This window comes from Odocoileus virginianus, chromosome 24 (assembly GCF_023699985.2).
Source record: "Odocoileus virginianus isolate 20LAN1187 ecotype Illinois chromosome 24, Ovbor_1.2, whole genome shotgun sequence".
Lineage (NCBI taxonomy): Eukaryota > Metazoa > Chordata > Mammalia > Artiodactyla > Cervidae > Odocoileus > Odocoileus virginianus.
In genome coordinates, this window is record NC_069697.1 from 8968279 (window position 1) to 8980412 (window position 12134).

General features: G+C 38.9%; 1 protein-coding gene across 1 annotated transcript in view; it reads left to right on the top strand.

Moving 5' to 3' along the window:
* Window positions 1-12134, top strand: part of OTOGL (otogelin like) — a 168672-nt gene that overhangs the window by 106893 nt on the left and 49645 nt on the right. Inside the window, exons 33-36 of the mRNA XM_070454260.1 lie at window positions 2259-2537; window positions 4538-4655; window positions 10605-10684; window positions 11047-11088. Coding sequence (XP_070310361.1) covers window positions 2259-2537; window positions 4538-4655; window positions 10605-10684; window positions 11047-11088 — 519 coding nt within the window. The remainder of the gene's footprint in view (window positions 1-2258; window positions 2538-4537; window positions 4656-10604; window positions 10685-11046; window positions 11089-12134) is intronic.

Here is a 12134-nt window from a genome sequence, read left to right on the forward strand (position 1 = left end):
ATTTATTTTTCTGGAATTGAGCTGGAGGAGTTGCTTGTATATTTTTGAGATTAATCCTTTGTCTGTTGCTTCGTTTGCTATTATTTTCTCCCAATCTAAGGGCTGTCTTTTCACCTTGCTTATAGTTTCCTTTGTTGTGCAAAAGCTTTTAAGTTTCATTAGGTCCCATTTGTTTATTTCTGCTTTTATTTCTAAAATTCTGGGATGTGGGTCATAGAGGATCCTGCTGTGATTTATGTCGGAGAGTGTTTTGCCTATGTTCTCCTCTAGGAGTTTTATAGTTTCTGGTCTTACATTTAGATCTTTAATCCATTTTGAGTTTATTTTTGTGTATGGTGTTAGAAAGTGCTCTAGTTTCATTCTTTTACAAGTGGTTGACCAGTTTTCCCAGCACCACTTGTTAAAGAGGTTGTCTTTTTTCCATTGTATATCCTTGCCTCCTTTGTCGAAGATAAGGTGTCCATAGGTTCATGGATTTATCTCTGGGCTTTCTATTCTGTTCCATTGATCTATCTTTCTGTCTTTGTGCCAGTACCATACTGTCTTGATGACTGTGGCTTTGTAGTATAGTCTGAAGTCAGGCAGCTTGATTCCTTCTGTTCCATTCTTCTTTCTCAAGATTACTTTGGCTATTAGAGGTTTTTTGTATTTCCATACAAATTGTGAAATTATTTGTTCTAGTTCTGTGAAAAATACCGTTGGTAGCTTGATAGAGATTGCATTGAATCTATAGGTTGCTTTGGGTAGTATAGCCATTTTGACAATATTGATTCTTCCAATCCATGAACACGGTATGTTTCTCCATCTGTTTGTGTCCTCTTTGATTTCTTTCATCAGTGTTTTATAGTTTTCTATGTATAAGTCTTTTGTTTCTTTAGGTAGATATACTCCTAAGTATTTTATTCTTTTTGTTGCAATGGTGAATGGTATTGTTTCCTTAATTTCTCTTTCTGTTTTCTCATTCAGACTGTTATCCTTATGTGGCCTTGTCTGTCTTGGTACCTGGGCCCACATTTACTGGCTTGCCCCCGTAGATTTATACTGGTTGTAACCACTTGGCATCAGTTCTAACTGATGATTGGTGTCCCTTTCTGATGCATGATGTTCAGGGTACATTGTTACTATTCTAACCCTGCTTAGAACCATGCATGTTGTGTTCTATCAACATAGGAAATATTTATTGAATGAATGAATCTGACCTAACTTTTACTAATTTTGAGAACTCTCCTGATTTTCCAGTTAAAATAAATTGCTTTATTCTTGTAAAAAGAGCTCCTTTAGTTCTTTTAATCTGTGAAAACACCTATCACAGTCTAAGTTCTCGTTTATGTGTTAGTTATATATTTTTTCTTTTATAATTTTTAAATTCTTCTTTTCATATTCCAGGGCTCAGTAGAAGGGTTTGTAAATTTTAGGACACAATGAATTCTTTTTGAATCATTTATTGGACTTGAGAGAGCTCTTTATTGTATAATTTAAAATAATTAATGTTTTTAATAGAAAAATCCTTAGGTTCAAATTAAGTAAGACCTAAAGAAATTAATGCCTAAGAAATTAAATCTAAGTGCTCAGTTAAGAAACTTATACTGTGGGTTTTATAAATGTAAGAGAAACTTTTAAAACACATAACAAAAAAGCGTGACACTGCTCAAAGGCTTTGTAGTTGTTCATTAGTTTTTTGATCATCTCTAGGGAAATAGACAATAAGGTTGAGTAAATAGTCATTTCTTAATGCAGTAAAATCACTTGAAAGAACATTTGCTCATTAAGAATTCAGTAATATTGAAATGCAGTGACATGTCTAAATTGATCTGTTTCTCTATTTCTTTTTCCTTTCTATCATCCAATTTAGCCATTTGCAGATTTTTCACATTTGAAAATGTTAAAGCTTGCAAGTCAAATGTATGTCCAATTAATTATTCAACTATTTGTATGGAGTTGTACATTCTGGGGTCCCAGGTTGACATTTCTTTTTTTTTTTCTCCATGAACATGATCAATTATTTTAAAAAATAGAACTTATGAAAGACTGTTATTTTTGGAGCTGTCACTCTTATGCATTGCCTTAAAATATTATTTTTGTCCTTTAGAGATCTGTAATTCATTCCTAAAATCTTTGAGAATGGTATTAATTATTCATGACAATTGTACAGTTCTGTTTTTGTCAACGTTATACATGAATTTTACAATGCCAGTGCTGATGATCCACCTTCTCCAGAGAGCCCAGGGAGTTGTCAAACAGACTGCTCTGTTTTCCAGCATTGGCACTTGTTTCTCTGGAATCTGCCGAAAGGCCCAACTACTTTCTCTGGGTCCACGATGATGACGCTCTTCGTTTGAAACTGTGGGAAGCGAATTCAGCCTTTCAGCGGAGAGCCACGTTTTTTCACCATCAGGACCTCTGGATTCCTGGTTACAGTGCTTTTGAGTTATACAACAAGAAAGGCTTTTTCATCATATTGACAGATTCTAGTGCCAAAGCAGCAAAATATGATGACTCTGAAGAATTTAAGCATTTAAGTAGCTTCAGTGTGGAAGGTATGTGTCCTGAGATGTCCATATATTAAGTAGATAATTTAAGGAGTGACAGAAAATATGTTAGATTTTTAACTTAAAAATTATTTTAATGTGTATAATTAGTAGTATGACCTTAGTGAGTTTCTTAACCTCCCTATCCTTAAGTTTACACATCTGTCTCATGGAAGAAATAATACCTACTTTATAGGGTTATTTTGCTATATAAGTTAATGTAGTAAATTGTTTAGAAAAGCCTTAAATGACATTATTTTTTATGATTGCCTCAATTTTTACTTTCAGTGCTGTCTGGGCTTTGGAAATAGAGCTTACCCTTGTCTTCTTCTTGTAGAGTTTTGTATCTACCTTTTCTTTCATAGAAGGCAACTTCTCACTTAGTCTGATTCTTAATGACGAAGACGATGTGTTTATCTCTTTGAATACTTCAAATACTTTGAATGTGTTCTTTGAATACTTCGGAGTCCAATTCTACTGACCTCTAGATTTTTCTGGTTCAGCAGAATCCCCGTCTTATTTCTAGAGATCCTTCCAGTTCTATAGCTATTGAATTTTCTAAATTTCAGAGAGGAATCCTCACTGCCTCACCCAGTGTTAAAAGTCATGCTTTATTTTCAAAACCTAGGAGCTCAATATTTGCCTTGGGTCTCCCAAACTTTTTCATTCTAACCAACTTTTCTAAGTAATTCTAAGAAAGCTAATCATTTGCTTTTTTTTGTTGTGGTTAAATTTCTATAAATCTCTTTGGATGTTAGAAAATTCAAATTGAGCTTCAAATTTTTGCCTATTGAATGGGATTCCTGGTCTCATGAGAAAGAGTCACTGAAGTGTATACAATACTCTGTAGAGTAAGTGTGATGGTTTTACTTGAGTTTTATTAAAAGTTGAATTTTGCAAGCCTCTATTTCCCCTCCATTACACAAATCCACTCCATCATAACCAGACCCAGTGGCTCTACCTGAGCTTTGAACAACTGCAGTCAATGGCATCATCCGAATCTCAGAAACCCATCTTTGTGGGCTTCCCAAACTTAGGAGACACTCTGGGTTTATTCTAGTCTTGGAACCAATCCTCTTTTATGACCCATGATTCTAGTAACCCAGGTTTAACTATTATTTTAATAATGAGATGTATAAGTGCCTTCCCAAAAGCCTCATTTTCCTTCTCAAACCTTGGAATTAAATTCTATATCTTAAGTCCAAGTAACATAACCTGTTTCCTGAACTTTCTGCCTTATGGAGTTCTCTTCTTCAGAGATAATCTTGGACTGCTGCAGAAGGACTGCTCTGTGATGGGGGAAAGGGAAAGTATTAGCTGAGTTTGCAGGAGAAAAAGTGTCCATTAAGGGAAGTTTTTGTAACTACGAGCATGTATTATTAAAATCAATTCATTCATTTGTGTCATCAGATAATACTTACCATGTGCAAGGCAATGAATTAAATTCTGTGGGAAGAACAAAGTTGGAGTGTTCTCCTTAAGCTTCATGTCAGGCAATATGTCTTTGTCTTGCCATTTTCCTAATTGAATTTGGCATGTCACTTGGCTCCTGTTAGCCCCAATTTCCTCATTTATAAAATGGAGATAATATTCACTCAACAGGGTTGTTGCAAGGATAAAATAGAATAACGGACAAAAAGCTGTTTTGTAACAACTTAAATTCCAAATAATTGTGTGCTATTATCATGATACATAGATCAGTGAACACCAACAAAGCATAAATAAAGGAAGATGATTTAGAATTGTCCTTAGTCTCCTCCCACCTCTTGCTTTTTTAAATATTTGGAAGAAGAACTAACATTTTGATGTTCAACCTGAGCATGAAATGCCTTGATCACCAAGCGGTTACACTGTTTCCTGTCCCCTTCCCCACACCTGTGCTGCCCTGTCTTTTCCACAGCATTATAATCAAAAAAGATTCAAACCCTGAAGGGTTTACTATTATAAATCACTACGTTCCAAGCTGCCCATTAAAAGTATACACAATCTAAACTTCATTTTTTCCCCAGAGATCCAGGCAGCAGTGCCCTACAGAAGGATGTGCGAATGGAAATACGAACCTTGTGCCACTCCCTGTTTTAAAACGTGCAGTGACCCTGAAGCTCTCGCGTGTAAATTTCTTCCACCGTAAGTCATGTTTAACCACTAATGAACAGATTAGAATCTGCACTAGCAGATTCTGTTCCCAGTGATTATTTTTTTTAGATTAAACAAATTCTCAAGAATAATTTATTCTAGTTCCTCATTCATGAATTTGTTTCATTTTATTCAAGCAGTAGTTATTGAGAGTCTGCTCTATGCCAGCAATTCTTGTAGCTGCTGGGATACAGTATTGAACAAAGTATTTATCTATCTTTAGCTTAAGCATTTTGCTGCACTGAGGCAAAGAATAAAAATTTAAAATGTAAATATATAATGTGATCTATTGTTTAGATGGATGTATAATGGGCAAAAATAAAGGAAGGGAAAAGGGAGCATAAAACAGGTATGTGTGTTTGCTAATTAATATATGGTGGTCAGGGAAGAACATGTTGACAAGGCAACATCTAGTAAGAGATGTGAAGGAAGTGAGGGAGCTAGCCATGTGGATGTCTGGGGGAAAAGCCTTTCAATCTGAGAAAAGTATGAAGGTCCAGGGTGGGAATATGTCTGGTGTGTTTGGGGATGGGCACAGAGGCTAGTTAATTGGGGCAAAGTGAACAAAACTGAGAGACATAGATGAAGCCGGAAAAAGTGTCTGGCAAATCATCTAGGGCCTTGTAGCCTGTCGTGACAGGACTTTGTCCTTTTCTCTGAGTAGTGTCCTGGTGTGTTTCGGGGCAGCGGAGCGGACACGGTCCTTTCACAAGTTTACACTGGCTGTTGCACTGACTTTGGGGAAAGGAAGAACAAGGGCAGAAGTGGGCAGTGACACAGACAGGACGTGAAGGGAATTTCACTGGGCTGGTAGCCCTGGAGGTTATGGGGGAAGTGAACAGATTCTGCCTGCATCCTGAATTTAAGCCCATAGGGGTATTGATAGATTTAACATCAATTATGAGAGAAAGAGGCTTCTTCAGTGGCTTAGTGGTTAAGAATCCACCTGCGATGCAGGAGATGCGGCTTTGATCTCTGGGTTGGGAAGATCCCCTGAGGAGGGCATGGCAACCCACTCCAGTATTCTTGCCTGGAGAATCCCATGGACCAAGGAGCCTGGTGGGCTGCAGTATACAGGGTCGCGAAGAGTCCGGCACGACTGAAGTGACTGAGCATGCATGCATGCAAATGAGCGAAAGAGGAGGTGAGGACCCAGCTCAGGTCTCAGCATTTCATTGATTTCAGAGTCATATGAAATTGCCATCCTTGTGGTCAAATCTGGTCAAATATCAACAAACTCAAATGATTCAATTTAATGGAAGGACTGAGTTGCCAGTTACCGAGATAAGGAAGATATTAGGAGGAGCAGTTTAGGGAGAAAGTCAGGAAGTTGGTTTCAAGGATTTTAAATTTGAGACTGAAAATTATTCTTTGGATTTGGTAATCTGGAGAATAGGAAGAGGCAAAATAGAGATTGACAGTGTAACAGCTTTTTTTTTGTTTTAAAGCAGTTTTTTGTTGTAAAGGAGAACAGAAAAATGCAACAGTAGTAGGAGGGAATATTTTTAAATGAATCATATTCCATTAGTCATTTATGAGTTTCTGCTCTACAACATATACTGGTACTATAGAAGGTTCTGGCATATGAATAAGTGGGATGCAGTCTCTATTTCAAGGAGCTCAAAGTCTTGAGGAAGAAGACAGGAACACTAGCAGATAACTGACAGTGTGGGGAAAGAGGCCCGGAGGAATAAATGCCACAAGCACAGCACATTGAAGTATTTATATATAACACGACGCTCACTGTGCTAAGTGCTACAAAATGGGCAATCGCATTGTTCCCGTTGTCAGAAGAGAAAACAAACCAAGGCACAGAGAAGTTAAGCAGCTTGCCTCAGACCACACAGCTTTCAGGCAGCTGAGCCAGAGTTTGAATGACATCCTGTCTGGCAACATGTGCTATGGGAACAGAGAGAAGGAAATGATCAGTTCAGTTCAGTTCAGTTCAGTTCACTCGCTCAGTCCTGTTGGACTCTTTGAGACCCCATGAATCACAGCATGCCAGGCTTCCCTGTCCATCACCAACTCCTGGAGTTCACCCAAACCCATGTCCATTGAGTCGGTGATGCCATCCAACCATCTCATCCTCTGTCGTCCCCTTCTCCTCCTGCCTCCAATCCCTCCCAGCATCAGGGTCTTTTCCAATGAGTCAACTCTTGACATCAGGTGGCCAAAGTATTGGAATTTCAACTTTAGCATCAGTCCTTCCAATGAACACCCAGGACTGATCTCCTTCAGGATGGACTGGTTGGATCTCCTTGTAGTCCAAGGGACTCTCAAGAGTCTTCTCCAACACCACAGTTCAAAAGCATCAATTTTTCGGCATTCAGCTTTCTTTATAGTCCAACTCTAACATCCATACATGACCACTGGAAAAACCATAGCCTTGACTAGATGGACCTTTGTTGACAAAGTAATGTTGCTGCTTTTTAATGTTCTGTCTAGGTTACTTTTGTTTATTTTCTTAAAAATGAAAGCAACCAGTTCTTTCTGAAAATAAGCCTTCACCATTCACTTGGACCCTTCACATTCACAAACCTATTTCCTGTCTCTGCTGGGAGCCATTAGCAAGTGGGGAAACAACAGGGCCTTCATATTGAGGAGAGTATGCTGGGGAGGAAGGGATAAAAGAGAGACGAACAAGGCCATCCCTGGAACTGGGAAGGAAATGGAGCTATATTTGAAGTAGCATTTAGCTAGTTCGTTTCTTGTGGCATATACAGTCTCCAGGGTGGTTGAACCCAGACATTCAGTGCTTGCACTGTTTGGTCTATAGTTCCCCCAGAATTTCTGCTTTGGTACGGTTAGAGCGCGGAGCAGAGACTCAGGATGAAACTTCACCCCTGCCAAGCCAGTTCTCATCTCTGTCTTCATCACCGTTTCCTTTCTGCTGCGGCCCTTTTCCTGGCTGAGGCACCTCACTGTGGCTGCTCCTGGTCCTTGCAGTCCTGCGAGGAGACCCAGGCCCTGGGTTGGCATGTCAGCATCGCCCGCACACCTCCTCCAAGTCCCTAGCAGAACCACCACGCTGGTTCTAGAGGATTTCCGTTTCTGGCACATAGCAAGTGTTGAAAATAAAAATATCTAGTGGAAATGAGAACTTTCATAAGAAAATATGCCAACCAGCATAGCCTAGAGCCCATATGTAAGTAGAGCTATTCCTATTACATAATATACCTATTATAAGAACTGTTCTGCATCTGAGGCATGTTTATCAGTCAGAAGTTGACTAAATTACCAGTTGTATGACAGAATAAAGAGAACCCTGCTGTGTGCAACCATGAAGACATTTTAAAGGAACAAGTTACTGGGTTTTGGAAGATATTTTTAAAAGAATAGCTGTGGTTTTGACTTGCATAAAGCAATTGCAAAATAACTGAGTTGCATAAAAAAGTGGTTATTTAATTTGAGGAGAGCCGATTGTCCCTCATATTTTCAGTAATTTAGTAACTTTTTCTTATGTGCTTGACAAAATTTAGAGTAGGATAGGAATATCATATACTGGTTAAAGTTTTATTATTTAAGTTCATTTTATGAAATAAATAACTGGTCTCATAAACTAAGCTGTTCATGTTTTTTAAAAAAATCTGTGAAGAAAGTTTCCCAGAGGCGACCACGCAGTCTCCTGTTATAAGAGAAACTAGCTTTTCTTGGGTTCGATTTCCTTCCATGAACAAGCACCCTCTGGTGGCAACGTGTGCCCAGAGTATCAAGTTAGTTCATATCCACACTGAATTGGAAGGGGGTTGTGTGTATTTTGGGTCCAAACTTTTACTTTATAGTTAAGGCAATTGGAAATATTTTACAATACTGAGAGACTTTCCTGGATGTCCAGTGGTTAAAATTCCACTTTCAATGCAGAGCGCGCCGGTTCAGTCTCTGGTCAAGTAACTAAGATTCCATATGCCGTATAGCCAAAAAATTTTTATTTAAATAAGTAAAATATTAAAAATAGTATTATAGCCTGCTGGTGTATTTTAGAGGCAAACAAGCAAGCCTTTTAAAAACCGTATGTACATTAATTCTCTCTAGTATATGTGAGTCTAAGAACTGGCTGTACTTGAAGAATTGGCTGTATTTCTTTTCAATCAAAACAAATTGGACTCTGAGACCCACTTGAAGGAGAAGGAAGATGTAGTGTCAGTCATCATCTTGGCTTCATTCCCTTAGAGCAGAAGCATTCAGGATGGTCTCATCTGTTTTGGGCTCTTGATTCCCAAATCCATTCTTAAAACTTGGGATTCTTGAAAGTGCAATGTGCCACATAAAAGATCAGATGTTTTGGAGCTTGAAGTTCAGTCTCCTTAGGCTCATATACAACCATCTCCTCTCTGAGCACTGCCGCTATTTCAGACACAGGCCCTGAGGCTCTTGAGAGAACTGTAGCCTCCTGCCATTCCCCCTCTCTGTCCTCCTAGAGCAACCATGTCCTGACTCCATGTCTGCCACCCAGAGATTTCTAATTACATTCCAAAGACCTTAGGGCTTAAGAATGGGCAGAGACAGCCACTGAACATTCTGATTTTGTCCTACCAACATCCTTATGAATATTCAAATAGTGTCTCTATCTTCTTATATCTGAGGTAGTGTAGGAAAATAATAGTATGATGAATATAGAGCAAAATCACAGTAAAGGATTCTTCTGCATTTCCATTAATTTATAGAAATGGCCTTGGTGTGTGCCAAATTTAGGCATATGTTTTGAATGTCCTGTGTTCAGATACTGCCTCAATCATGACTATCTTGTTATCATCCACTAGCTGTGGTTTCATACAATGCAGTATGATGGAATAACAGCAAGTGGAGCCATCCTTAGTGTTCGACAAGGAGAACAGAAGAATTTTAGGAAAACTGTATCTTCAGTTCAGTTCAGTTCAGTTCAGTTGCTCAGTCGTGCCTGACTCTTTGCGACCCCATGAACTGCAACACACCAGTCCTCCCTGTCCATCATCAGCTCCCGGAGTCCACCCAAACTCATGTCCATCGAGTTGGTGATGCCACCAACCATCTCATCCTCTGTCGTCCCCTTCTCCTACTGCCCCCAATCTTGCCCAGTATCAGGGCCTTTTCAGATGAGTCAGCTCTTCACATCAGGTGGCCAAAGTATTGGAATTTCAGCTTCAGCATCAGTCCTTCCAATGAACACCCAGGACTGATCTCCTTTAGGATGGACTGGTTGGATCTCCTTGCAGTCCAAGGGACTCTCAAGAGTCTTCTCCAACACCACAGTTCAAAAGCATCAATTCTTCAGCGCTCAGCTTTCTTTATAGTCCAACTCTTATATCCATACATGACTACTGGAAAAACCATAGCCTTGACTAGATGGACCTTTGTGGACAAAGTAATGTCTCTGCTTTTTAATATGCTGTCTAGGTTGGTTATAACTTTCCTTCCAAGGAGTAAGTGTCTTTTAATTTCATGGCTACAATCACCATCTGCAGTGATTTTGGAGCCCAAAAAATAAGTCAGCCAGTTTCCACTGTTTCCCCATCTATTTCCCATGAAGTGATGGGACCAGATGCCATGATCTTAGTTTTCTGAATGTTGAGCTTTAAGCCAGCATTTTCACTCTCCTCTTTCACTTTCATCAAGAGGCTCTTTAGTTCTTTTTCACTTTCTGCCATAAGGGTGGTGTCATCTGTATATCTGAGGTTATTGATATTTCTCCTGGCAATCTTGATTCCAGCTTGTGCTTCCTCCAGCCCAGCGCTTCTCATGATGTACTCTGCATATAAGTTAAATAAGCGGGGTGACAATATACAGCCTTACTGTACTCCTTTTCCTATTTGGAACCAGTCTATTGTTCCATGTCCAGTTCTAACTGTTGCTTCCTGACCTGCATATAGGTTATATTAGATATATATATATTAGATATCATATGCATATATTAGATGTCTTATATTATATTAAAATTTTTTCTTTAATTTTTTTCATGTGAAGGATTGAAGGATGCTTGCCTTACTGCCCTAAACATATGATCCTTGATGAAGTCACTCTCAAATGTGTCTATCCAGAAGACTGTAAGTATGAATCTTACTTAACTTATTCTGAAAATATTTATATTTTCAGAAAATACTTGAATATAAAAGTATTGAATATAAAATATAAAATACTTGAATATATTTATATGGTGGCAAGTAACTATAAAAACAGACATTTTAGACAAACAATAAACCTTCATAAGATACTCCTTCATTGTCTTTTTCAAAAAAAATTTTTTTTTTGTTCTGAGTTACTTTTAAAACCATGCAAATTTTTCTTCTAACATTCCTCTTGCATCCTCTCTCCCAAACATTTTCTTTATATGACCATTCTTGTATGAACTGTGTGGGCTTCACTTTGAGCAAAACAGACTAAAGAAGAGTATTTTGTTTCTTTGCAGGCATACCTCTGATTCCCACAGAGCCAGCATTAATTTCACCAGGTAAGCCATCTCTTACCCATGTTTACAAGTATTGTAATTTTAGACATTAAATTAGCATTATGTAGTTTAGATCTTTGCACACTTAAATAGCTGCTGGTGTTAGTTATACCCAGCCCACTGGAGAACCCAGCAGTCGCTTTTGTTTCACTAAGTAGCTGTTTACTGGATCAACGAGCCCCATTTTCAGTGGTTTCTGCCTCTGGTCTGTCTCTGTCCCACTTCAATTAGCACAGATAATTAGGATGCCCCTCGCGTTTTTGCCTAGAATTTGTTGCTGTTCAGCTTCTCAGTCATGTCCAACTCTTTGTGACCCCATGGACTTCAGCACGCCAGGCTTCCCCGTCCCTGTCCTTCACCATCTCCCGGAGTTTACTCAAACTCATGTGCATTGAGTCGACGATGCCATCCAACCATCTCATCCTCTGTTGTACCCTTCTCCTGCATTCAGTCTTGCCTAGCATCAGGGTCTTTTCCAGTGTATGAGTTCTTCACATCAGGTGACCAAAGTGTTGGAGCTTCAGCTTCAGCATTGGTCCTTCCAATGAATATTCAGGGTTGATTTCCTTTAGGATGGACTGGTTTGATCTCCAAGGGACTCTCAAGGGTCTGTTCCAATACCGCGTTTCAAAAGCATCAAGTCTTCAGTGTTCAGCCTTCTATATGGTTCAACTCTCACATCCATCCATGATCAGTGGAAAAACCAGAGCTTTGACTAAACAGACCTTGTCAGCAAAGTGAGAGCTCTGCTTTTGAGCATGCTGTCTAGGTTTGTCATAGCTTTTCTTCCAAGGAGCAAATGTCTTTTAATTTTATGACTGCAATCACCATCTGCAGTGATTTTGGAGACCAGGAAAATAAAATCTGCCAATTCCCCACTGTTTACCCATCTATTTGCCATGAAGTGATGGGACCAGATGCCATGATCTTCACTTTTTGAATGTTGAGTTTTAGGCAAGCTTTTTCACACTCCTCTTTCACCTTCATCAAGAGGCTCTTTAGTTCCCCCTCACTTTCCTCCGTTAAAGTAGTATCATCCGAATATCTAA